Below are 23,597 nucleotides of genomic sequence, written 5' to 3'. Positions count from 1 at the left end.
TCTGGACGCGTAGGCTCAGCGGCCACGGCTCACGGGCCCAGCCGCTCCACGGCATGTGGGATCCTCCCGGACCGGGGCACGAACCCGTGTCCCCTGCATCGGCAGGCGGACTCTCAACCACTGCGCCACCAGGGAAGCCCCCATGCTGCTCTTAATATTCAGGTACACATTTTTGTGAACATATGTTTTCAACTCTCTTGGGTATAAACCTGGCTGGTCATACGGTAACTCTATGTTTACTTTTTTGAGGAACTGCCAAAATATTTTCCAAAGCTGCTGTAACATTTTACATTCCCACCGGCAGTGTATGAGAGTTCTGATTTCTTGATATCCTGGACTATGCTTGTTATTGCCCATTTTCCTTTTCCTGTACTCATCCTAGTGGGTGTGAGGTGGTTTCTCATTGTGGGTTTGATTTGCATTTTCCTAGTGACTAATGAAATTGTGTATATTTTCATGTGCTTATTGAACTTTTGTATACCCTCTCTGGAGAAACGCCCATTCAAATCCTTTGTCCATTTTTCAGTTGGGTTGTCTTCTTATTATTGAGTTGTTTTTTTATATATTCTGGGTAATACATACTTAGCAGATATATGACTTCCAAATATTTCCTTCCATTCTGTGGATTTTTTCACTTTCTTGACAGTGTTCTTTGACACATGAAAGTTTTAAAATTTGATGAAGTCCCATTAATTTTTTTCCTTGGTTGCTTGTGGTTTAGATGTCATAGTTAAGAAATCATTGTGTACTCTAAGGTCATACATATTTACATCTATGTTTTCTTCTTAGTTTTGTTTTGTTGGCTGTGCAGCTTGCAGGATCCCAGCTCCCCGACCAGGGACTGAACCCTGGGCCCTCAGCAGTGAAAGTGTGGAGTCCCAACCACTGGACTGCCAGGGAATTCTCACATTTTCTTCTAAAAGTTTTACAGTTTTCGAGGTTACATTTGGGTCTTTGATCAATTTGAATTAACTTTTGTATATGGTATGGTTAGGGATCCAACTTCATTCTTTTGCAGTGGTCCCAGTACCATTTGTTGAAAAGAATATTCTGATCCCATTAAATGAGCTTGTCACCCTAATTGAAATCAATTGCCTATAGGTGTATGGGTTTATTTCTGGACTCTAATCTGTTCCATTAATCCACATGTCTATCCTGATGCCAGTACCACATTGTCTGGATTACTGTTACTTTCCAGTAAGTTCTGAAATTGGAGAGTGTGAGGTCCTCCAACTTTGGCCTTATTTCAAGGTTGTTTTGACTATTCTGGGTCCCTTGCATTTCCTAGTGAATATTAGGATCAGCTTGTCAGTGTGTTTTTCCTCACTTTGCTTTCTTTCACTCAGTGTCTCCTGGGGTTGGGTCCACATTACTGTAGGAACCGTCCTGCGGTTTCTAGCAATGGCAGGTCACTCCTCTGAAAGGAGGGACTAACTCATGTCACCTGGTTATTCTTGGTTACGTGGTCAAGACAAGAAGGTCAGCCTTCGTGTCCACGAGAGGCAGCTGAGGGTACCGGCGCCCCTCCCTAAATGGCAGAGGGAAGCCCTAACGTGGCCGCGGGGCATTGTCAGCCCAAAGCCGAGTCTGGGAAGGGCCGGGAGCCCCAGAGGCCGCCCCACCGTGCCACGGAGCACCGCAACGGAGCGAGAGCGCCCTGTGCCCTAAAAGCCATTTAATTTTACACTTTCAGTGGCTGATTTGTACGGTATGTGAATTATATCTCAATAAAACAGTGTCTGTGTATCTTTTTATATAGTATTTCCTCCAAAGTCCACATTTTTTTTTGTAATTGACAAAGAAATCAAGATTTAGTTCGTGTCATTTCAGATGCCCTAGGACCATTTTATTCTACCATTATTTCTAAAACATCTCCGTGTTTTCCCACTAGTTCCTAAAGAATTTTACTCTTTTTAAGGCTTTCATCAGAATTTTTTTAAGGAAACAAAGTATATATTTAGTGATCTGAGACAAGTGAATGAACTTATGATCTGCAGAAGCCAAAAACAGATAATATTTTAAAAACCCTCATTCTTATATCTGCATCTTTAGTGTCCTTGAATTATATACAAGAATTGTGACTTCTATGATTAAAAATAAATGCGTATGACAAGGATTCAATAAAGGATAGGCACTAATAAACTGTACTCCATACTTACTGGGGTGAGGTCTTTAAAGATGCTACTACAGTAAGAAAAAAGAAAACGAAAAGGCAGAGAAACTGCATTGGCCAAGAAGATGCTAAAATCTACCTAAGTCAGTTATTCAGCACACACACACTAAATGGATGTGTAAAATGGTCAACACAGTCTCCTTGAATATAACCCCTTATTAATAGGTCTGTGAAGTAAGAGATGGTGTTCTTCGGAGTCAGAGATGGGAAAGTCTGTGGGGTCAGGGATGGAAGAATATGCATTATCAGTGATGGGGTGTCTGTGGAATCAGTGAAGGGGCTACGTGAAGGCCAGACCTGTGGGGTTATTGATCAGGATCTGTGTGTCAGTGGTGGGGATTGTGTAAGGTCAGTGAGTCAGTATGTATTCGGGGTCCGGCCAAGTGCACCGATTCCACCCACCATTGGGTGCGGTCTGGAGGGACAGTGACACCTCGGAGTGAAGGGCGAGGTTGGTGGTGGTTTTTTAGAGATGGCAAACATCCGAACACCGGAGGCTTTTAGGAAGCAGTTTTTGTCTGGGTCGCATCAGGGTCCAATGGGAGACCTGGTGGGAGGTACCGCCGGGCTGTAAATAACTGGTGAAGGCGGGGCCTCTCAACAACAAAGGAGCCAATTGGAGGCCTGGGATGCTAGGCCATTGCTGTGAGTGACCGGCAGGGACAAGCCCTCCCAAAAACAAAGGGCCCCTGGGAAAGAAATCTGTGAACCAGCGGACAGGGAGACATTGCTATGGGAACCAAAGGCTTTTCAGGTCCAGGATCAGTTCCTCTCTCCGACGATTTCTCTTTGTCTAACTGGCGAGCTTTCGTCCAGCGCGTCCCCATGAGGGTCCAGTGTGCCGTCTCCCGCCGTCTTCTCTATGTGTTTCCTACGTCACTGCACGAGTCTCACTCGTCTCCTACCCCAGGCATTTGCCGCGTGTTGCTAGACATGCCCTCTCACTCTACCCAAGAGAGCAGTTGGGATTTGGGGGGAGGGGGCAGGTGCGGGGTAGCTATGGCGGGGTGGGGTTGGGGGAGGGGAAGAGAACAGAATCCTTTACCACACCCTAGCCACTTAGATTCCCCTGTCTGTGACAGGAGAATCATCTTTTCGCAGGGTTTTAAATCCGAGGCACTTGGGGAGAGGGCAGAGTTGCAGCATGGCAAAGTTAGGAATTGGAACGGTGGGAGATGTGTCAACGTGAGTCGGTATCATTATTCCTGGCACCCTATATTTGCCTGCTCAGGTTTCCCAGTCTGTACCAGGTGCACCGCTGACCCGCAGGGGTGTGAGGGGAAGTCAGTCCCAAGTCTCTGCTCCCCTGGGCTGGATTGGAATTTGGTCCCAGAGGTTTCAATCTCAACGTACACATCCTGGGTGGAGGGGATAGTGTCTTTCGACTTTTAAATATTCAGTTTTTGCACAGTTATATTTATCAGTCTCTTCCTTTATGGATTCTGGGTTGTTTCTTATATGCAAAGATATCCTCGTGCTTAGATTTAAAAAAAAACTTTATGTTCACCTAATTCTGTTATAGTTTTGATTTTTTAATTTCCCTTGGAATTTATTTTGGGGTACGGTGTAAGGTAGAGATGTAACTATTTTTTTCCCGGATGGATAAACAATTGTCCAAATACAATTTACTGAAGAGTCATCTTTTCCCCCTCTCTTCCATGTTTGTTACTGTCCCAATAACACCCTGAAGTTCTGCAGACTATTTGACTTCTGATAGGGCAAGTCCTTCCATTACGTAATTATCTTCCAAAACTTTTCTGGCTCTTCTGGCCCATTTTGTCTTGCAAATGAGTATCAGGATGGGCTACTCAAATTCTACTAAAGAAACGATGCTGGGATTCTGATTGAAATGGACTAGAATTTCTAGAATATTTTAGAAAGAACTGACATTTTAACATTAAATCTACCTATTGGGAATTACGGTATCTGTTTCCTCTTATTCAGGTCTTCTATGTCTTTCAGTAAAATCTTATACTTTTATTCAAGTAGATCTTCCATAATTCTTTTTAGACCTATTCTGAGGCTTTATTCTAGGACCTATTCTTAGACTTATCCTAAGTTTTTATTTAGTTTTATAATGATATATATTGTGATCATTACATTTTCTAAGTAATTGTTACCTGTGTGTACATTTTTTAGTGTTGATCTTTTTAAAAATTAATTAATTTTTATTTATTTATTTGGCTGTGCCGTGTTTTGGTTGCAGCATGCGGGATCCTTAGTTGCGCATGCGGGATCTTTAGTTGCGGCATGCATGTGGACTCTCAGTTGTGGCATGCTAACTCTTAGTTGTGGCATGTGGGATCTAGTTCCCTGACCAGGGATTGAACTGGACCCCCTGCTTTGGGAGCTCATAGTCTTAGCTGCTGGACCACCAGAGAAATCCCTAGTGTTGATCTTATTTGTTTTTGTTTTTTATTGAGGTATAGTTGATTTACAGTGTCATGTTAGTTTCAGATGTACAGCACAGTGACTAAGTTATAAATATATACATATACATATTCTTTTCATATTCTTTCCCTTATAGGTCATTACAAAATAGAGTATACTTCCCTATGCTATACAGTAGGCCCTTGTTGGTTATCTATTTTATATATAGTAGTGTGTATATGTTAATGATCTTATTTGTTTTAAGAATATAAAACATATATAGAAATAGTTTCATTTTGTGTATATAAATTATACATATTGTTTTATATCTGGTTTGATTAGTTAACATTATCTCTTGGGAATTTTTCCATCTTGGTACATATAGATATTATATTTCTGGTTTTCTTTTAAGCTGCATATTGTTTCATAGTAAAAATGAGCCATGGGATTGGCTGGGCCCCTGCCGCGGTAAGTGGCTGCGAGAGGTAGGGAGGTAGGTGGGCCGCATCCGGCCGCCTCCACCTCCAGTTGGTAGCTTTGCCTCCCTCTCCTGTTCTGCCGCGGGCCCACGATGCCGCAGTACCAGACCTGCGAGGAGTTCAGTCGCGCAGCGGAGAAACTCTACCTCGCAGATCCTATGAAGGCACGTGCGGTTCTCAAATATAGGCATTCTGATGGGAGTTTGTATATTAAAGTAACAGATGATTTAGTTTGGTGTATAGAACAGGCCAAGCTCAAAATGTAAAGAAGATTGAGAAATTCCACAGTCAATTAATGCAACTTATGGTGGCCAAGGAATCCGCAGTGTTGCCATGGAAACGGACTGAATGGTTTGAAATGAAGACTGTTTGTCATGTTCTTAGGAAGTAGATATCTTTTGAATTTGAGAAAGTGTTGGGACAGAAAATACTTTATGTAACTAAGTGGGCTATTGAGAAGCCAAGAGATCATTTTTTGGACTTTGTTTTTAATGTTTACTTTAAAGAGCTAGGAATGTAAATGCTTTCAGTTAGAAAGCCTTTATTTATTTTTGGAAATGGAACAAGGAATGCCTCTATCTTGGAAACTTTTTGCAGATTGTTTGATGTTAGGCAAAATAAATAATTACTCTCTGGTAAGTCTGTATCAGTAATTTAAAAATGAGATATCAAGAAAAGCCAATTCTTCCTTAAATTTAGTTAATCTGTCTTTAAAATAAAATTAAATGTAACCATTTTGCTGGATTGATATATTTCTTTTGGAGCATGAATTGTGTGCTGTTGATGATCAGCAAATATAAAATACGGTTAACTGGAATTAACTGTGCACAGCAGTATAGCTGATTATATATGGTAGTGTAGTCTCAATTACATCTAAAAATAACTATGAAAACAAGTATGCTTTACCTTAAACTTTACAAATTTAAACTATATATTTTGTTGTTGTTGTTTTTTAACATCTTTATTGGAGTGTAGTTGCTTTGCAATGGTGTGTTGGTTTCTGCTGTATGGCAAGGTGAATCAGCTATACATAAACATGTGGCCCCGTATATCCTCCCTCTTGTGTCTCCCTCCCACCCTCCCTATCCCACCCCTCTGGGTGGACACAGAGCACCGAGCTGATCTCCCTGTGCTGTGTGGCTGCTTCCTGCTGGCTGTTTTATATTTGGTAGTGTATGTGTGTCCATGCCACTCTCTCACTTTGTCCCAGCTTGCCCTTCCCCCTCCCCGTGTCCTCAGGTCCATCCTCTACGTCTGCGTCTTTGTTCCTGTCCTGCCCCTGGGTTCTTCAGAACCTTTTTAAGATTCCATAAACTATATTTTTAAATACAAGGGATTCATAGTATCATTAACTTGTTGAGCAAAGACTTAACTTAGAATCTAATTTTCAGTGCTCAGAAACATCTGCCATTACTTTAAATACGTGAACAGAACACTCACTAATGGACTGAAACCACCATATTACAGAAATATTTGCCATCTATATTTTTTCAGAAGGGCTAAGGATCATTTGAACTGTTAAATTTTTGCATACCTCTATGACACCCCAACCCATTTATCTCATTACTTAACCAAGGTGTTAAGTATGACTGTCACAACTGTTCTCCATTAAACCAGAAGTATTATATTATTTGATATTAATCTTATATTTGTAACCTGAATTTTATCACCTAAATATAATGTTCATATGTTGATTCCTACATTAAAATATTTTTTGTTAAGAAAAAAAAAAATGAGCCATGGTTATTTACCCATTCCTGTACTGGTGGATATTTAAATTATTTTCAATGCTTTGTTTTCATTGAAACACTGTTCTAGGTTGGAATTGCTCACTGAAGAGTCTGTGAATTTCAGCTTTTTTTTTTTTTTTTTTTTTTTTTTTTTGTGGTACGCGGGCCTCTCACTATGGCGGCCTCTCCCGTTGCGGAGCACAGGCTCCGGACGCGCAGGACCAGCGGCCATGGCTCATGGGCCCAGCCACTCCGTGGCATGTGGGATCCTCCCGGACCGGGGCACGAACCCGCGTCCCCTGCATCGGCAGGCGGATTCTCAACCACTGCGCCACCAGGGAAGCCCGAATTTCAGCTTTTAATGGGCACTGAGACTGTCTGGATAAATGTTCTTTCCCAGAAGCCACCCATGAGGGTGCCTTTTTCTACCACAGATGCCAACACATGACCACTCAGAACCATTTGTGTCCCCTTGGACCATTAGTCTGCAGCTGCAGGGAACAGACTATGTTTTCCTCCCCTTCTTGGCTGCTCTTTCCTTTTAGAATTTCTTTGAGATAAGAATACAGTAAACCTTGATTCCTCCATGACCTTCAGCTGTTGTTTCATACTTGCCATTTGCACTGCATCCTGGCAAATTCCTCAGATCTATCTTCTTGTTTAACATGTCCAACTTAAAACTGTATTTATTCTTCCATCCAGCCTACTTACTATACTGTTTTTATTTCAGTGATTTCACTTTTTATTTCCAAGTTATTTTGCTGATCATTTTTAAAGAAGTTATAACCTCTCACATCTCTCTGAGGAATTAGACTCATTCTAAAATTCTGCCCTATTTGCTTTATTAGCCCTATCCCCTGGTTCTATAATTGTTTAACTTTTTAACTACAAGCTACCCTGGATGTTGCAAAAATAGTACAGAGAGTTTCTGTGTGTTAACATCTTCCCCCAAATGTTAACATCGGAAATAACTATAGCACAATTATCAAAACCAAAAAATTAACATTATACAAGAAGAAGTGGTTTTCTCCTAACAGGATATTTATGCTTAACATATCTGTGTGCCTATGATTTAAACTCACTACTCTCTTCATTTTCAAGGATCCTATCTATTTTGTTTTCCTCTTCTTTTCTTTCCTGCCTTTGGTTCTACTCATTTGTTTAGTTTTTTTTCTCCTGAAGTGGTATAGAATTTTAATCTCCTTTTGCCCTATTTATTTATTTTTTAACATCTTTCTTGGAGTATAATTGCATTACAATGGTGTGTTAGTTTCTGCTTTATAACAAAGTGAATCAGCTATGCCATATTTAATATTATTCCTTGCTTTCTATTTGTTTGATATTTTAATATTGCTATACCTGAATCCTTTGTTAACATTTTCCTATGATATCTTTTTTTAAAAATCCCTGTATTTTCAACCTGTACAAGTCTATTTTAGTTGTTCCTTAAAAACAGCATGTAGCTCAAAATTTCTTTTCCAATCTTAGAATCTTTGTCTTTCCATCCAATACCTCAACACATTATTTTATTGAATTAATAATAATAGTAATAGTAACAATAATTTGATCACCACTGAAGAGCCTGTGAATTTCAGCTTTTTTTTTTTTTTTTTTTTTTTTTTTTTGTGGTACGCGGGCCTCTCACTATGGCGGCCTCTCCCGTTGCGGAGCACAGGCTCCGGACGCGCAGGATCAGCGGCCATGGCTCATGGGCCCAGCCGCTCCGTGGCATGTGGGATCCTCCCGGACCGGGGCACGAACCCGCGTCCCCTGCATCGGCAGGCGGATTCTCAACCACTGCGCCACCAGGGAAGCCCGAATTTCAGCTTTTAATGGGCACTGAGACTGTCTGGATAAATGTTCTTTCCCAGAAGCCACCCATGAGGGTGCCTTTTTCTACCACAGATGCCAACACATGACCACTCAGAACCATTTGTGTCCCCTTGGACCATTAGTCTGCAGCTGCAGGGAACAGACTATGTTTTCCTCCCCTTCTTCTTGGCTGCTCTTTCCTTTTAGAATTTCTTTGAGATAAGAATACAGTAAACCTTGATTCCTCCATGACCTTCAGCTGTTGTTTCATACTTGCCATTTGCACTGCATCCTGGCAAATTCCTCAGATCTATCTTCTTGTTTAACATGTCCAACTTAAAACTGTATTTATTCTTCCATCCAGCCTACTTACTATACTGTTTTTATTTCAGTGATTTCACTTTTTATTTCCAAGTTATTTTGCTGATCATTTTTAAAGAAGTTATAACCTCTCACATCTCTCTGAGGAATTAGACTCATTCTAAAATTCTGCCCTATTTGCTTTATTAGCCCTATCCCCTGGTTCTATAATTGTTTAACTTTTTAACTACAAGCTACCCTGGATGTTGCAAAAATAGTACAGAGAGTTTCTGTGTGTTAACATCTTCCCCCAAATGTTAACATCGGAAATAACTATAGCACAATTATCAAAACCAAAAAATTAACATTATACAAGAAGAAGTGGTTTTCTCCTAACAGGATATTTATGCTTAACATATCTGTGTGCCTATGATTTAAACTCACTACTCTCTTCATTTTCAAGGATCCTATCTATTTTGTTTTCCTCTTCTTTTCTTTCCTGCCTTTGGTTCTACTCATTTGTTTAGTTTTTTTTCTCCTGAAGTGGTATAGAATTTTAATCTCCTTTTGCCCTATTTATTTATTTTTTAACATCTTTCTTGGAGTATAATTGCATTACAATGGTGTGTTAGTTTCTGCTTTATAACAAAGTGAATCAGCTATGCCATATTTAATATTATTCCTTGCTTTCTATTTGTTTGATATTTTAATATTGCTATACCTGAATCCTTTGTTAACATTTTCCTATGATATCTTTTTTTAAAAATCCCTGTATTTTCAACCTGTACAAGTCTATTTTAGTTGTTCCTTAAAAACAGCATGTAGCTCAAAATTTCTTTTCCAATCTTAGAATCTTTGTCTTTCCATCCAATACCTCAACACATTATTTTATTGAATTAATAATAATAGTAATAGTAACAATAATTTGATCAATTATTATGTGCCAGGCCTATGTGTATAGTATTTTACATTGATTATAACAATGGATTATACCATTTCATCCTAAGAAATGTAAAATTATTCACATTTTTTAGATGTGGAAAGTAAGACCAGAAAAGGTACTAGAAAGCTTTGCCCAATGTTACACAGAAAGTGGAAAGCAAGAATTTGTACCCACAAAGATTGGCTTCCAAGTCCACAAGCTTAGTCACTATGATATATTGCTACTTTTGGACTCATTTTTTAAAAATTCTGCTTTTCTTTTTCCATATGCCTTCAGGCATTTTTGATCAGTTTTCTTCCTCCATTTATTTAATTCTATATGGAAAAGTCAGTATTCCCCCTCAAGCTACATCTTCTGACCCAGTTCATATATTGAATATTGGGCTTCCCTGGTAGCACAGTGGTTAAGAATGTGCCTGCCAATGCAGGGGACACGGGTTTGAGCCCTGGTCCAGGAAGATCCCACATGCTGCAGAGCAACTAAGCCCATGCGTGTGCCACAACTACTGAGCCTGCGCTCTAGAGCCTGTGAGCCACAACTACTGAGCCCGAGTGCCACAACTACGAAAGCTCGCGTGCCTAAAGCCCGGGCTCCACAACAAGAGAAGCCACCACAATGAGAAGCCCATGCACAATAAACAGTAGCCCCCACTCACCACAACTAGAGAAAAACCCGTGTGCAGCAACAAAGACCCAACACAACCAAAAATAAATAAATAAATAAATAAAAAGAAAGTACAGTTCATCCACTGGGGAAGGTGGGAAGGAAATCAATAGAAACTGTCCCTGAAAAAGCTCAGACAGACAAAGACTTTCTGGACAAAGACCTAATAGACAAAGACTTTAAATCAATTATTTTATATATGTTCAAAGAGTGAAAGGAAACCACAAGAACAATGTTTCACCAAATAGAAAATATCAATAAAGAAAAAGAATTTACAAAAATGAACTACATAGAAATTTTGGAGCAGAAAAGTACAATAATTGATATGAAAAATTCACTAGAAGATTCAATAGCAGATTTGAACAGGCAGAAGAAACAATTGGCAAACTTGAAGATAAATCAAATGAAATTATCCAGTCTGAGCAGCAAAAAGAAAAGGAAAAAGAAAAATGAATAAGAGACCTGTGGGACGCTTTCAAGCATACAAACATACATAAAATGGTAGTCTCAAACTGGGTAGGGGAGAGGAAGAAAGAATATTTGAAAGAAATGGCCAAAAACTTTCCAAATTTGATGAAAAACATGGATCTATACATCTAAGAAGCTCAAGAAACTTGAAATAGGACAAATTGAAAGAGGTTCACAGGCAGACACGTTATAATCAAATTGTTGAAAGCCAAAGATAAAGAGAGAATATTTAAAGCAGTAAGAGAGAAGCCATTCATCATGTATACAGAATCATTAACAAAATTAACAGCTGATTTCTCATTAGAAACCATGAAGGCCAGAGGCAGTAAGATGACATATTCAAACTGCTGAAAAAGAAAAACCAAAATTGTCAGTCAAGATTTCTATAACCAGTTAAACTATCCATCAAAAATAAAGAAGAAATTAAGACAGTCCCAGATGAAAGTTCATCAGTATTGACCTGCCCTTCAGGGAATGCTAAAGAGAGCCCCTCAGGCTGAAACAAAATGACACTAGACAATAACCCAAATCCACAAGAAGAAATAAAGAATGCCAGTAAAAGTAACTACATAGGTAAATACAGAAGTCAGTATTAGTGTATATTTGGCCTATAACTCATTTTGACCCCTATATGTATTAAAAGACAACTGCATGGGGACTTCCCTGGTGGTTCAGTGGTTAAGACTCCATGCTCCCAACACAGGGGGCCTGGGTTCAATCCCTGGTCAGGGAACTAGATCCCGCACGCTGTAACTAAGAGCTTACATGCCGCAACTAAAAATCCCACATGCTGCAGCAAAGGTCCCGCACGCAGCAGCAAGGATCCCGTGTGCCACAACTAAGACCTGGAACAGCCAAATAAATAAATAAATAATTTTTTAAAAAGCCAATTGCATGAAAAAAATAATTATAAATCTATACTGATGGGCACACCTGTATAAAGATGTAATTTGTGACAATAATAAAAAGAGGGGATAGAGCTGTAAAGGAGCAGAGTTTTTGTATACTACTGAGGCAAAGTTGGTATTAATTCAAACTAGATTGTTATAAGTTTAAAATGTCAATTGTAGGGAATTCCCTGGTAGTCCAGTGGTTAGGACTCAGCACTTTCACTGCTATGGCTCAGGTTCAACCATGGTCAGGGAACTAAGAGCCTGCAAGCCACACTGCACGGCCAAAAAATAATAATAATAAATAAAATAAAATGTCAATTGTAATCCCAAGAAATCACTAAGAAGAAAATATATATATATACAGAAAGAGAAATGAGGAGGGAATCAGAATGGTACACTACAAAAAAACTCGATTAAAAATAAAAGAAGGCAATAATGAAGGAATTTGAGGAACAAAACATGTATAACATATGAAACAAATAGCAAACTGGCAGAAGTCCTCTCTTATCAGTAATTATTTAAATGTAAACAGATTAAACTCTCCAATTAAAAGGCAGAGATTGGCAGACAAGATTTTTTAAAAGATCTAATTAGATGCTCTCTACAAAAGACTCACTTTAGATCCAAAGACACAGTTTCAAAGTGAAAAGATGGAAAAAGACATTTTATGCAATTAATAATTCAAAGAGACTTGGAATTGTTATAATATTAGACAAAATAGACTTTAAACCAGAAAACATTACAAAAGACAAGGACATTATATATTAATTAAAGTGTCAACCTATCAAAAGATATAACAATTACAAACATATATGCAACTAACAACAGAGCCCCAAAATATATGAAGTAAAACTGACAAGATTGAAAGAAGAAATAGTTCAATAATAATGGCTGAAGACTTCAATACCTCGCATCCTTTAATGGACACACGAGATAGAAGATCAACAAGGAAATAGAAGAATTGAATAACACTATAAACCGACTAGACTGAACAGACATATATAAAACACTCCACCCACCAACATCAGAATAAACAGTTTTCTCAAGTGTACATGAAATATTCTTCAGGACAGACAATACATTATATCACAAAACAAGTTTCAATAAATGTATAAACTCTGAAACCATACATAGTATCTACTCTGACCAAAATGGAATGAAATTAGAAATCAACAGCAGAAGGAAATATGAATATTCACAATACATGGAAATTAATTCACATTCTTAAAGAAAAAAATCACAACAAATTTAGAAAATACTTTGAGATAAATGAAAACAAAAACGCAACACACTAAAATTTATGGGCTACAGCTAATGCAGTACTCAGGGAAATTCATACCTATAAACTGCTACATTAAAAGGAAGAAAAATTTCGAATCAATAACCTAACCTTCCACCTTAAGGAACTAGAAAAAGAAGAGCAAAGAAATGTAAAGTAAGCAGAAGGAAGGCAATGATAAATATTAGAAAGGATATAAACAAAAAAATAGAAAAACAGTAGAGAATCAACAAAACCAAAAGTTAGTTCCTTTAAAATATCAACAAAATTGGTAATAATAGACTAAGAAAAAAAGGGAGAATATTCAAGTTACTAATATCATGAATGAAAGAAGAGACATTACTACTGACCTTACAGAAATAAAAAGGATTATAAAATAATATTATGAACAATTTTATGGTAACAAATTAGATGACCTAGATGAAATGGGAAAATTCCTAGAAACACACAAACTATCAAAACCTATTCAAGAGAAGTATGCCTTTCTATGACAAGAGATTGAATCAGTAAACAAATAACTTCTGTTATGGACTGAACACTTGTGTCTCCCACAAAATTAATATTGAAGCCCTAACCTCCAACATGATGATATTTGGATGTGGAGTCTTTGGGAGATAATTAGGCTTAAATGAAGTCATGATGGCAGGGTGCCCATGATGGGACTAGTAAGAAGAAGAAACCAAAGAGTGCACCCTGTCTCTCCCTCTCTCTCTCTCTCTCTCTCTCTCTCTCTCTCTCTCAGTCTCTCTCCTCTGTCATGTGAGGATACAGCAAAAACAGACACCATATCTGCTGGCCCCTTGATCTTGGATTCCCCAGCTTCCAGAACTGTGAGAAATAAATGTTTGTTGTTTAAGCCACCCAGTTTATGGTATTTTGTTATATAGCACCTCGAATTGACTGAGACAACTTCTAACAAAGAAAAGTTAAGAGTCAGATGGCTTCACCAGTGAATTCTACCAAACATTTAAAGAAAAATTAACAATACTTCTCAAATTTTCCCCTCAAAAAGAAAAGGAGGGAACACTTCCTAACTCATTCTATGAGGCCAATATTACCCTCATATCAAAGCCAGTTATATACATCACAGAAGAGAAAAACTACAGACCAATATTGTTTATGAATATAGATGCAAAAATCCTCAACAAAATACTAGCAAATTGAATCAAGCAGCTTATTAAAAGAATTACTGTATGCACTATGGCTAAATGGAATGTATCCCAGAAATGCAAGGCTGGTTCAATGCTGGAAAATCCATTAATGGAATACATTATATTAACAGAATGAAAGAAAAAGAGCATTATGAAAATACCTATAACTAATATCACACTTAATGGTGAAAGCTTTCCCTTCTAAGACAAGAAACAATACAAGAATATCTGCTCTCAACAGGTCTCTTAAACATTGTCCTGGAAGTTCTAGCCAGGGCAATTGGGCAAGAAAAAGAAATAAATGGTATCCAAATGGAAAAGGAAAAAATAAAACTATCTATTCACAGATAATATGATCTTATAGAAAACTCTAAAGAATCCACTAAAAAACCATTAGAGCTAATAAACGAGTTCAGCAAAATTGCAGGATACAAAATTGATATACAAAACTCAGTTGTATTTCTGTACACCAGCAATGAACAACCCAAAAATGAAATTAAGAAAACAATTCCATTTACAATAACATTAATAAGATACTTAAGAATAAGTTTAACTAATGAGGTATAAGACTTGTACACTGAAAACTACAAAACATATTGTTGAAAGAAATTAAAGAAAACCAAATAAACAGAAAAACATCCTGTATTCATGGACTGGAAGACTTAATGTTGGTAAGATGGCAATACTCCCCAAAGTTACTGCAGAGTCAGTGCAATCCATATCATAATCCCAATAGCCTTTTTTGCAGAAATGGACAAGCTGACTCTAAAAGTCATATTGTTATTGCAAAGGAATGGCCAAAAATATCTTTTTTCTTGAAGAACAAAATTGGAGGACTCACATTTCTTGTTTCAAAACTTACTACAATGCTACAGTAATCAAACCAGTATGGTACTGGCATAAAGACAGACATATAGATCAATGGAATTGATGTTGATTTTTTTTTTTTTTTGGCCATGGTGTGTGGCAGGCAGGATCCTAGTTCCCTGACCAGGGATTGAACCCGGCCCCTGCTGTGGAAGTGCAGAGTCCCAACCACTGGACTGCCAGGGAAGTCCCAGCTCAGTGGAATTGACTTGAGAGTCCAGAAATAAACCCATACATATGGTCAATTGATTTTCAAAAAGGGTTCAAGACTAGTCAATGGGGAAAGAATAGTCTTTTCAACAAATGGTGCTGGGACAATTGGGTATCAACATGCAAAAGAACTAATTTGGACTTCTACCTCATACTATATACAAAAATTGATTCAAAAAAAATTGATTCAAAATGGATCAAACCTAAATGTAGGAGCTAAAACTATAAAACTCTTAAAAGGAAAAATACGTATAACTTTCTGTGACTTTGCATTATGTAACTATTTCTTAAATATGACAGCAAAAGCACAAGCATCAAGAGAAAAGAATAAATTGGACTTCATCAAAATTAAAAACTTTTACACATCAAAGGACACCAACAAGAAAATGAAAATACAACCCAAAGAATGGGAGAAAGTCTTTGCAAATAATATATTCATAAGGGCCTGGGATTATATAAATAACTATTACAACTCAAACATAAGATAAACAATCCAATTTAAAAATGGGCAAAGCACTTGAATAGACATTTCTCTAAAGAAGATATACAAATGGCCAATAAACACATAAAGAGAAGTTCAACATCATTAGTAATTAGGGAAACGTAAATCAAAATCACAGTAAGATACCACTTCACAGCCATTAGCATGGCTATGATTAAAAACAAAACAAACAAACAAACAAAATATGGAAAATGACAAGTGTGGCTGAGGATGTGGAGCAAGTGGGACCCTCATACATTGCTGATGGCAAGATAAAATGGATCTATGGAAAACAATTCAGCAGTTCCTCAAACAGTAAAACAGAATGATCATATGACCCACTAATTCCACTCCTCCATATATATCCAAAAGAATTAAAAGCATATGCTCAATGAAAAACTCGTATATGAATGTTTATGGTAGCATTATTCATAAAACCCAAAAACTGGAAACAATCCGAATGTCCGTCAACTTAAAAATGGATTTTAAAATGCTGTATATCCATACAATGAAATATTGTTTGGCCATAAAAAGAATGAAGTACTAATATATGCTACAACATAAATGAACCTTGAAAACATTATGAAAGAAGTGAAAGAAGCCAGACATAAAAGGGCACATATTGTCTGACTCCTTTTATATGAAGTGTACAGAATAGGCAAATCTATAGAAACAGAAAGTACATTAGTGGTTGCCAGAGGCTGGGGGAGGGGGAGAATGAAAAGTGACTTAATAGTAATGGGGTTTCTTTCTGGCCTGATGAAAATATTCTGGAATCAGACAGTGGTGATGGTTGTACAACATTGTGAATATATTAAAAACTATTGAATAATATACTCTGAAATGGTTAAAATGGTGAATTTTATGTTTTCTGAATTTTACCTTAATAAAAAAAATTTTTAAACAGAGTGATTCTTTGGAAAAACATTTTAAACAAATCTTTATTTTTTGAAAGTATATGCTATATAAAGATGACACAATATCCTAGCCTAGGATTTGCTTTAAAATACTTCAGGACTGTGTGTGAGGGAGCAGCGTGGAATAGAGGACACAAAATTCATCATGAATTGATTACTGAAGCTAGATGATGGGGACATGAGTGTTTGTTACACTGTTCCATTTCTGTATTTGTTTGAAATTTTCCAAGTACATGTAAAAATCCAACGTACAAGAAAATACTAAGCGCAGTTTTTTACAAGTTTTAAAATACCCATCAAGGGACTTTCCTGGCGGTCCAGTGGTTAAAACTTTGCCTTCCAATGCAGGGGGTGCAGGTTCAATCCCTGGTTGGGGAACTAAGATCCCACATGTCTCGTGGCCAAAAAACCAAAACATAAAACAGAAGCAATATTGTAATAAAATCAATAAAGACTTTTTAAAAAATGGTCCACATCAAAAAAATCTTTAAAAAAAATAATTTAAAAAATACCCATCAATTCTACTCCTAAGTATATACCCAAGAGAAATTAAAGTACATGTCCACACAAAGATGTGTACCCAAATGCTCACAGCGGCTTTATTCATAATGAACAAAACCTGGAAAACCTGGAAATAACCCAAATGTAAATGTCCATCAACAGATGAATGGACAAACTGTGGTTCATTCAAACAATGGAATACTACTCAGTAATAAAATGAATGAACCTCTGAATACATGCAACAACATGGATGCAGACATTGAGTGAATAAAGTTCTATATGAAAGATTACATATTGTGTAATTCCACTTATATGATATTCTATAACTTGCAAAATCAATCTATGGTTTTAGAAGTCAGGATAGCGACTCCCTTTGTGGGGTATTGAGTGGAAAGAAGCATGCAGAGGTCTTTTGGGAGGGCTGAAAACGTTCTATTTCTCCATCTAAGTGCTGTTGATCTGTCCTCTTTTCTGTATAAATATTAATGAATGCCATACATCATTAAGCCTGATCCATGTTGTGCACCTCAGCACCCATGCCCTGGCATTCGCCCTGGCTGTGGAAGGCACCTGCATGTGCAGAGCCCAATCCTGGAAGCCTCTCCCTACAGTGCACTTTCTGGTGCGTCTGCAGGTGTACTCTCTGACTGAAGCCCTTCCCACACACAGCACAGGGGTAGGGCTTCTCCCCTGTGTGCACCCTCTGGTGCCTCTTGAGGGCTGAGCGATGCCTGAAGTCCCTCCCACAAGCCTCACACCTGTAGGGCCGCTCTCCCGTGTGGACCCTCTGGTGGATACCCAGGTCCTTGCTCCAGCTGAAGCACTTCCCACAGGCCTCGCACCGGAATGGCCTCTCCCCAATGTGAACACGCTGGTGCAGGTAGAGGTTGGCTCTCTGGCTGAAGCCCCGGCCACATGTGTCACACACATAGGCCTTGTCTCCTGCGTGGTCCTGCTGGTGTCGTGCCAGTGTAGAGCGTGAGGTGAAGCCCCGGTCACATACCTTACAGGCATGGGGCTTCCCTCCTGTGTGGACACTCTGGTGGATCTGCAGGGCTGCCCTGCGGCTGAAGTCCTTGCCACAGTCACAGCACCTGAAGGGTTTCTCACCTGTGTGGATGCGCTGGTGGATAGACAGGTTGGAGCTGCGGCTGAAGTCCTTCCCGCACACACCACATCTGTAGGGCTTCTCACCTGTGTGTATTCGCCGATGGATGGACAGGTTGGAGCTACGGCTGAAGTCCTTCCCACATTCCTCACACGTGTGAGGTTTCTTTCCCATGTGGTTCTTTCTGTGCCTTCTCAGAGCAGATTCTGAGTTGAAGACTCCGGAACACTCCATGCATCGGTAGGGCTTGTCTCCTGGAAGGAGCACAGGAAGGTTAAGGTCTGTTGTCCTTTCACTGAAGGCTCTTCCACCCCCATCATATGGAGAGGGCTTCTCTCCCATATGGGTTCACGGGTGAATTAGAAGGTTTCTGAGCTGGTTGAAGTCATGGCCACACTGGGGACAGCTATAGGGCTTTTCTCCTGGAGATACTGGCCAAGAGAGAATCCCATCATTCTCATCCCTGACTCCTGGGACAAAGAAAATTAGATGACGAAAGTGAGCAGAGGTTTTGTCTGAGGCTGCACGGTACTCCCAGAAACACTTAGGCAGTACTGGTAAGGCAAAGAAACTTCACTGAGTGAAGAAGTGCCACTGCTGGTCTCTGTCCTCCTGACATTAGGTTTTTCATTTTTGCTTCAAGGGGAATGGGAAGATATTGGGGACTTTTTCCTTAGTCAAGGAAACTAAATGTTACTAGAAACACCAAGTCAAATTCCATGAGCTACAACTGGGTTAATGTTGTCAAAGTATAATTATCAAAAAGTTAAAAATATAACTTTCATACAATTATGGAGTGAACAACTGTCAAAATTTTAATGAGGAACTTAGAAAATGGTACTGCTGGTTCCAAGTGAATTTGAGGAGCTTGGGCATTTAATGCTTTCATAAAAAATGATATGTGGGGGGACCTTCAAGATGGCGGAGGAGTAAGACGTGGAGATCACCTTCCTCCCCACAATACATCCTCAATTCTGCTTACTGCAGAACTAAGTAAACGAAAACTCGAAGGAAAAATTTTAAAAATGATTTTTTATAGCAATGACATCATTATATAAAATGTTGGCATTTCATATTTTCCAAACAGAACCTTGGAAATAACAGAATACAAGTTAAATTTTAAAAGTTGAAACTAATCCAATCCTCTATTTTTCTTTCCATTTTTTTCTAACCAAGCTTTTTTATTGAAGCTTTTACTTTGCATAATAATATATGATGAACAGTCCAGGAAAGACCCAGTGGGTACATTTCTCTTAGAAATAAGCCTCACTGCAATAGGAGGTCAAGTTCTAGGGCAGCATGCTTCTATAATCATGTAAGATTTTCCTTATTGCTGAACAAGTGACCACCCTAGGCATTTGTCAAATATATAAATCATGGAGGCACTGATCACTAGAAGACTGAAAACACAAATCACTCTGTTCAAATGCATCCCTGTTTCTAGAGAAACAGTATCAACTCAAAACACATCTCCTACTAGCAATAGTAGTAGCAATATTATCTTGGTATACCAAAGCTACATATTAAACATTTTAGTACTTATCTATTTAATTTTTCTGAATTGTTATACACATGGGCTAGAAAATATTTTGCTTGCATATCTTCTAAAAGAATTCTGAGAAACTATAAATCCTCTTGTAATTTTGTTTGATATATAAAATATTTCACTGTAACTTGAAACAACTGCCAAAGATTTAATTCTCATTGTAAATGTTTACTATTATAAAATAATTCTGGGGGCTTCCCTGGTGGCGCAGTGGTTGCGCGTCCGCCTGCCGATGCAGGGGTACCGGGTTCGCGCCCCGGTCTGGGAGGATCCCACATGCCGCGGAGCGGCTGGGCCCGTGAGCCATGGCCGCTGGGCCTGCGCGTCCGGAGCCTGTGCTCCGCAACGGGAGAGGCCACAGCAGAGGGAGGCATGCATACCACAAAAAAAAAAAAAAAAAAATACACCTACATGTGGAACAACTCCTACAAAACACCTACTGAACACTGGCAGAAGACCTCAGGCTTCCCAAAAGGCAAGAAAATCCTCATGTACCCGGGCAGGCGCTAGCCGGGAGGGGGTCCGGGAAAACCTCTGGACCTGCCTAAGAGGAAAGAAACCATTGTTTCAGGGTGTGCAAGGAGAGGTTATTCCTTCCCTGTCTGCCCACAGAAGGCAGATCACCGCCTAAACAAGTTCCAGAGATGGGCGCGAGCCGCGGCTAACAGCTCGGACACCAAAGACGGGCATGAGATGCTAACGCTGCTACTGCAGCCACCAAGACTCGGGCAGGCCAAAAGAAAAAACAGAGACAAAAGAATAGGGATGGGACCTGCACCTCTGGAATGGAGCTGTGAAGAAGGAAAAGTTTCCACACACTAGGAAGCCCCTTCACTGGTGGAGACGGGGAGGTGGGCGGGGGGGAACCTTCGGAGCCACAGAGGAGAGTGCACCAACACGGGTGCAGAGGGCAAAGCAGAGAGATTCCCGCACAGAGGATTGATGCCGAAAAGCACTCACCAGCCCAAGAGGCTTGTCTGCTCACCCACTGGGGCGGGTGGGGGCTGGGAACTGTGGCTCGGGCTTCAGAGGTCAGACCCCAGGGAGAGGACTGGGGTTGGCAGCGTGAACACAGCCTGAAGGGGGCTAGTGCGCCATAGCTAGCCGGGAGGGGGTCCGGGAAAACCTCTGGACCTGCCTAAGAGGAAAGAAACCATTGTTTCAGGGTGTGCAAGGAGAGGATATTCCTTCCCTGTCTGCCCACAGAAGGCAGATCACCGCCTAAACAAGCTCCAGAGATGGGCACGAGCCGCGGCTAACAGCTCGGACACCAAAGACGGGCATGAAATGCTAACGCTGCTACTGCAGCCACCAAGAATCCTGTGTGCAAGCACAGGTCACTACCCACACCCCCCTGGGAGCCTGTGCAGCCCGCCACTGCCAGGGTCCCGTGATCCAGGGACAACTTCCCTGGGAGAACATACGGCGTGCCTCAGGCTGTTGCACTGTCAATTCCAATTATAACTACCGTACCCCTCCGTCCCCCCGCCTTTCCCCCTAAAGCAGAGAGATTCCCGCACAGAGGATTGATGCCGAAAAGCACTCACCAGCCCAAGAGGCTTGTCTGCTCACCCACTGGGGCAGGTGGGGGCTGGGAACTGTGGCTCGGGCTTCAGAGGTCAGACCCCAGGGAGAGGACTGGGGTTGGCAGCGTGAACACAGCCTGAAGGGGGCTAGTGCGCCATAGCTAGCCGGGAGGGGGTCCGGGAAAACCTCTGGACCTGCCTAAGAGGAAAGAAACCATTGTTTCAGGGTGTGCAAGGAGAGGATATTCCTTCCCTGTCTGCCCACAGAAGGCAGATCACCGCCTAAACAAGCTCCAGAGATGGGCACGAGCCGCGGCTAACAGCTCGGACACCAAAGACGGGCATGAAATGCTAACGCTGCTACTGCAGTAACCCCATCCTGTCTGGGTGGGAAGAGATGCCTGAGGGCAACCTATACACAGAGGCGGGGCCAAAACCAAAGCTGAACCCCAGGAGCTGTGCAAACAAAGAAGGGAAAGGGAACTTTCTCCGTGCAGCCTCAGGAGCAGTGGATTAAATCCCCACAGTCAACCTGAGGTACCCTGCATCTGTGGAATACCTGAATAGACAGCGAATCAACCCAAACTTGAGGCGGCAGACTTTGGGAGCAACTGTAGACTTGGGGTTTGCTGTCTGCAACTGACTTGTTTCTGATTTTTACGTTTATCTTACTATAGTTTTTAGCACTTGTTATACTCAGTGGATTTGTTTACTGGTTTGGCTGCTCTCTCTTTTTTTTATTATTCTTTTTATTTTAATAATTTAAAAAAATTTTTTTAATTATTTTATTTAATTTTCTTTCTTTTTTTCTCCCTTTTCTTCTGAGCTGTGTGGCTGACAGGGTCTTGGCGCTCCGGCCGGGTGTCAGGCCTGAGCCTCTGAGGTGGGAGACCTGAGTTCAGGACACTGGACCACGAGAGACCTCCTGGCCCCACATAATATCAATCGGCGAGAGCTCTCCTAGAGATCTCCGTCTCAATGCTAAGACCCAGCTCCACCCAACGGCCAGCAGGCTCCCAGCAAGCTCCAGTGCTGGATGTCCCATACCAAACAACTATCAAGACAGGAACACAACCCCACCCATTAGCAGAGAGGCTGGCTAAATTCATACTAACTTCACAGACACCCCAAAACACACCACTGGACACAGCCCTGCCCACCAGAAAGACAAGATATGGCCCCACCCACCAGAACACAGGCACCCGTCCCCTCCATCAGGAAGCCTACACAAGCCACTGAACCAACCTTACCCACAGGGGGCAGACACCAAAAACAACGGGAACTACGAACATGCAGCCTGTGAAAAAGAGATCCCAAACACAGAAAGTTAAGCAAAATGAGAAAACAGAGAAATATGCAGCAGATAAAGAAGCAAGGTAAAAACTCACCAGACCAAACAAATGAAGAGGAAATAGGCAGTCTACCTGAAAACCAATTCAGGGTAATGATAGTAAAGATGATCCAAAATCTTGGAAATGGAATGGAGAAAATATAAGAAACGTTTAACAAGGAACTAGAAGAACTAAAGAGCAAACAAACAATGATGAACAACACAGTAAATGAAATTAAAAATTCTCTAGAAGGAATCAATAGCAGAATAACTGAGGCAGAAGAACGGATAAGTGACCTGGAAGATAAAATAGTGGAAATAACTACCGCAGAGCAGAATAAAGAAAAAAGAATGAAAAGAATTGAGGATAGTCTCAGAGACGTCTGGGACAACATTAAATGCACCAATAGTCAAATTATAGGGATCCCAGAAGAAGAAGAGAAAAAGAAAGGGTCTGAGAAAATATTTGAAGAGATTATAGTTGAAAACTTCCCTAACATGGGAAAGGAAATAGTCAATCAAGTCCAGGAAGTGCACAGAGTCCCAAACAGGATAAATCTGAGGAGAAACATGCCAAGACACATATTAATCAAACTACCAAAAGTTAAATACAAAGAAATAATATTAAAAGCAGCAAGGGAAAAGCAAACAAATAACATACAAGGGAATCCCCATAAGGTTAACAGCTGCTCTATCAGCAGAAACTCTGCAAGCCAGAAGGGAGTGACAGGACATATTTAAGGTGATGAAAGGGAAAAACCTACAACCAAGATTACTCTACCCAGCACGGATCTCATTCAAATTCAAAGGAGAAATTAAAACCTTTACAGACAAGCAAAAGTTAAGAGAA

The 23,597-nt window shown here is 40.1% G+C and overlaps 1 protein-coding gene and 1 pseudogene across 1 annotated transcript in view; one reads left to right on the top strand and one right to left on the bottom strand.

Moving 5' to 3' along the window:
• Window positions 1-23,597, bottom strand: part of ZNF383 (zinc finger protein 383) — an 86,572-nt gene that overhangs the window by 10,484 nt on the left and 52,491 nt on the right. Inside the window, exons 9-10 of the mRNA XM_055079105.1 lie at window positions 22,620-22,626; window positions 18,348-18,466 (exon numbers count right to left, since the gene is read on the bottom strand). Of these exons, the coding sequence (XP_054935080.1) occupies window positions 18,348-18,466; window positions 22,620-22,626 (126 nt within the window). The remainder of the gene's footprint in view (window positions 1-18,347; window positions 18,467-22,619; window positions 22,627-23,597) is intronic.
• LOC102988841 (signal recognition particle 9 kDa protein-like) lies at window positions 5,115-5,483 on the top strand (annotated as a pseudogene).

This window comes from Physeter macrocephalus, chromosome 17 (assembly GCF_002837175.3).
Source record: "Physeter macrocephalus isolate SW-GA chromosome 17, ASM283717v5, whole genome shotgun sequence".
Classification (NCBI taxonomy): domain Eukaryota; kingdom Metazoa; phylum Chordata; class Mammalia; order Artiodactyla; family Physeteridae; genus Physeter; species Physeter macrocephalus.
The sequence above is the reverse complement of the archived record's forward strand: the minus strand, read 5'-3'. Positions and strand labels throughout refer to the sequence as shown.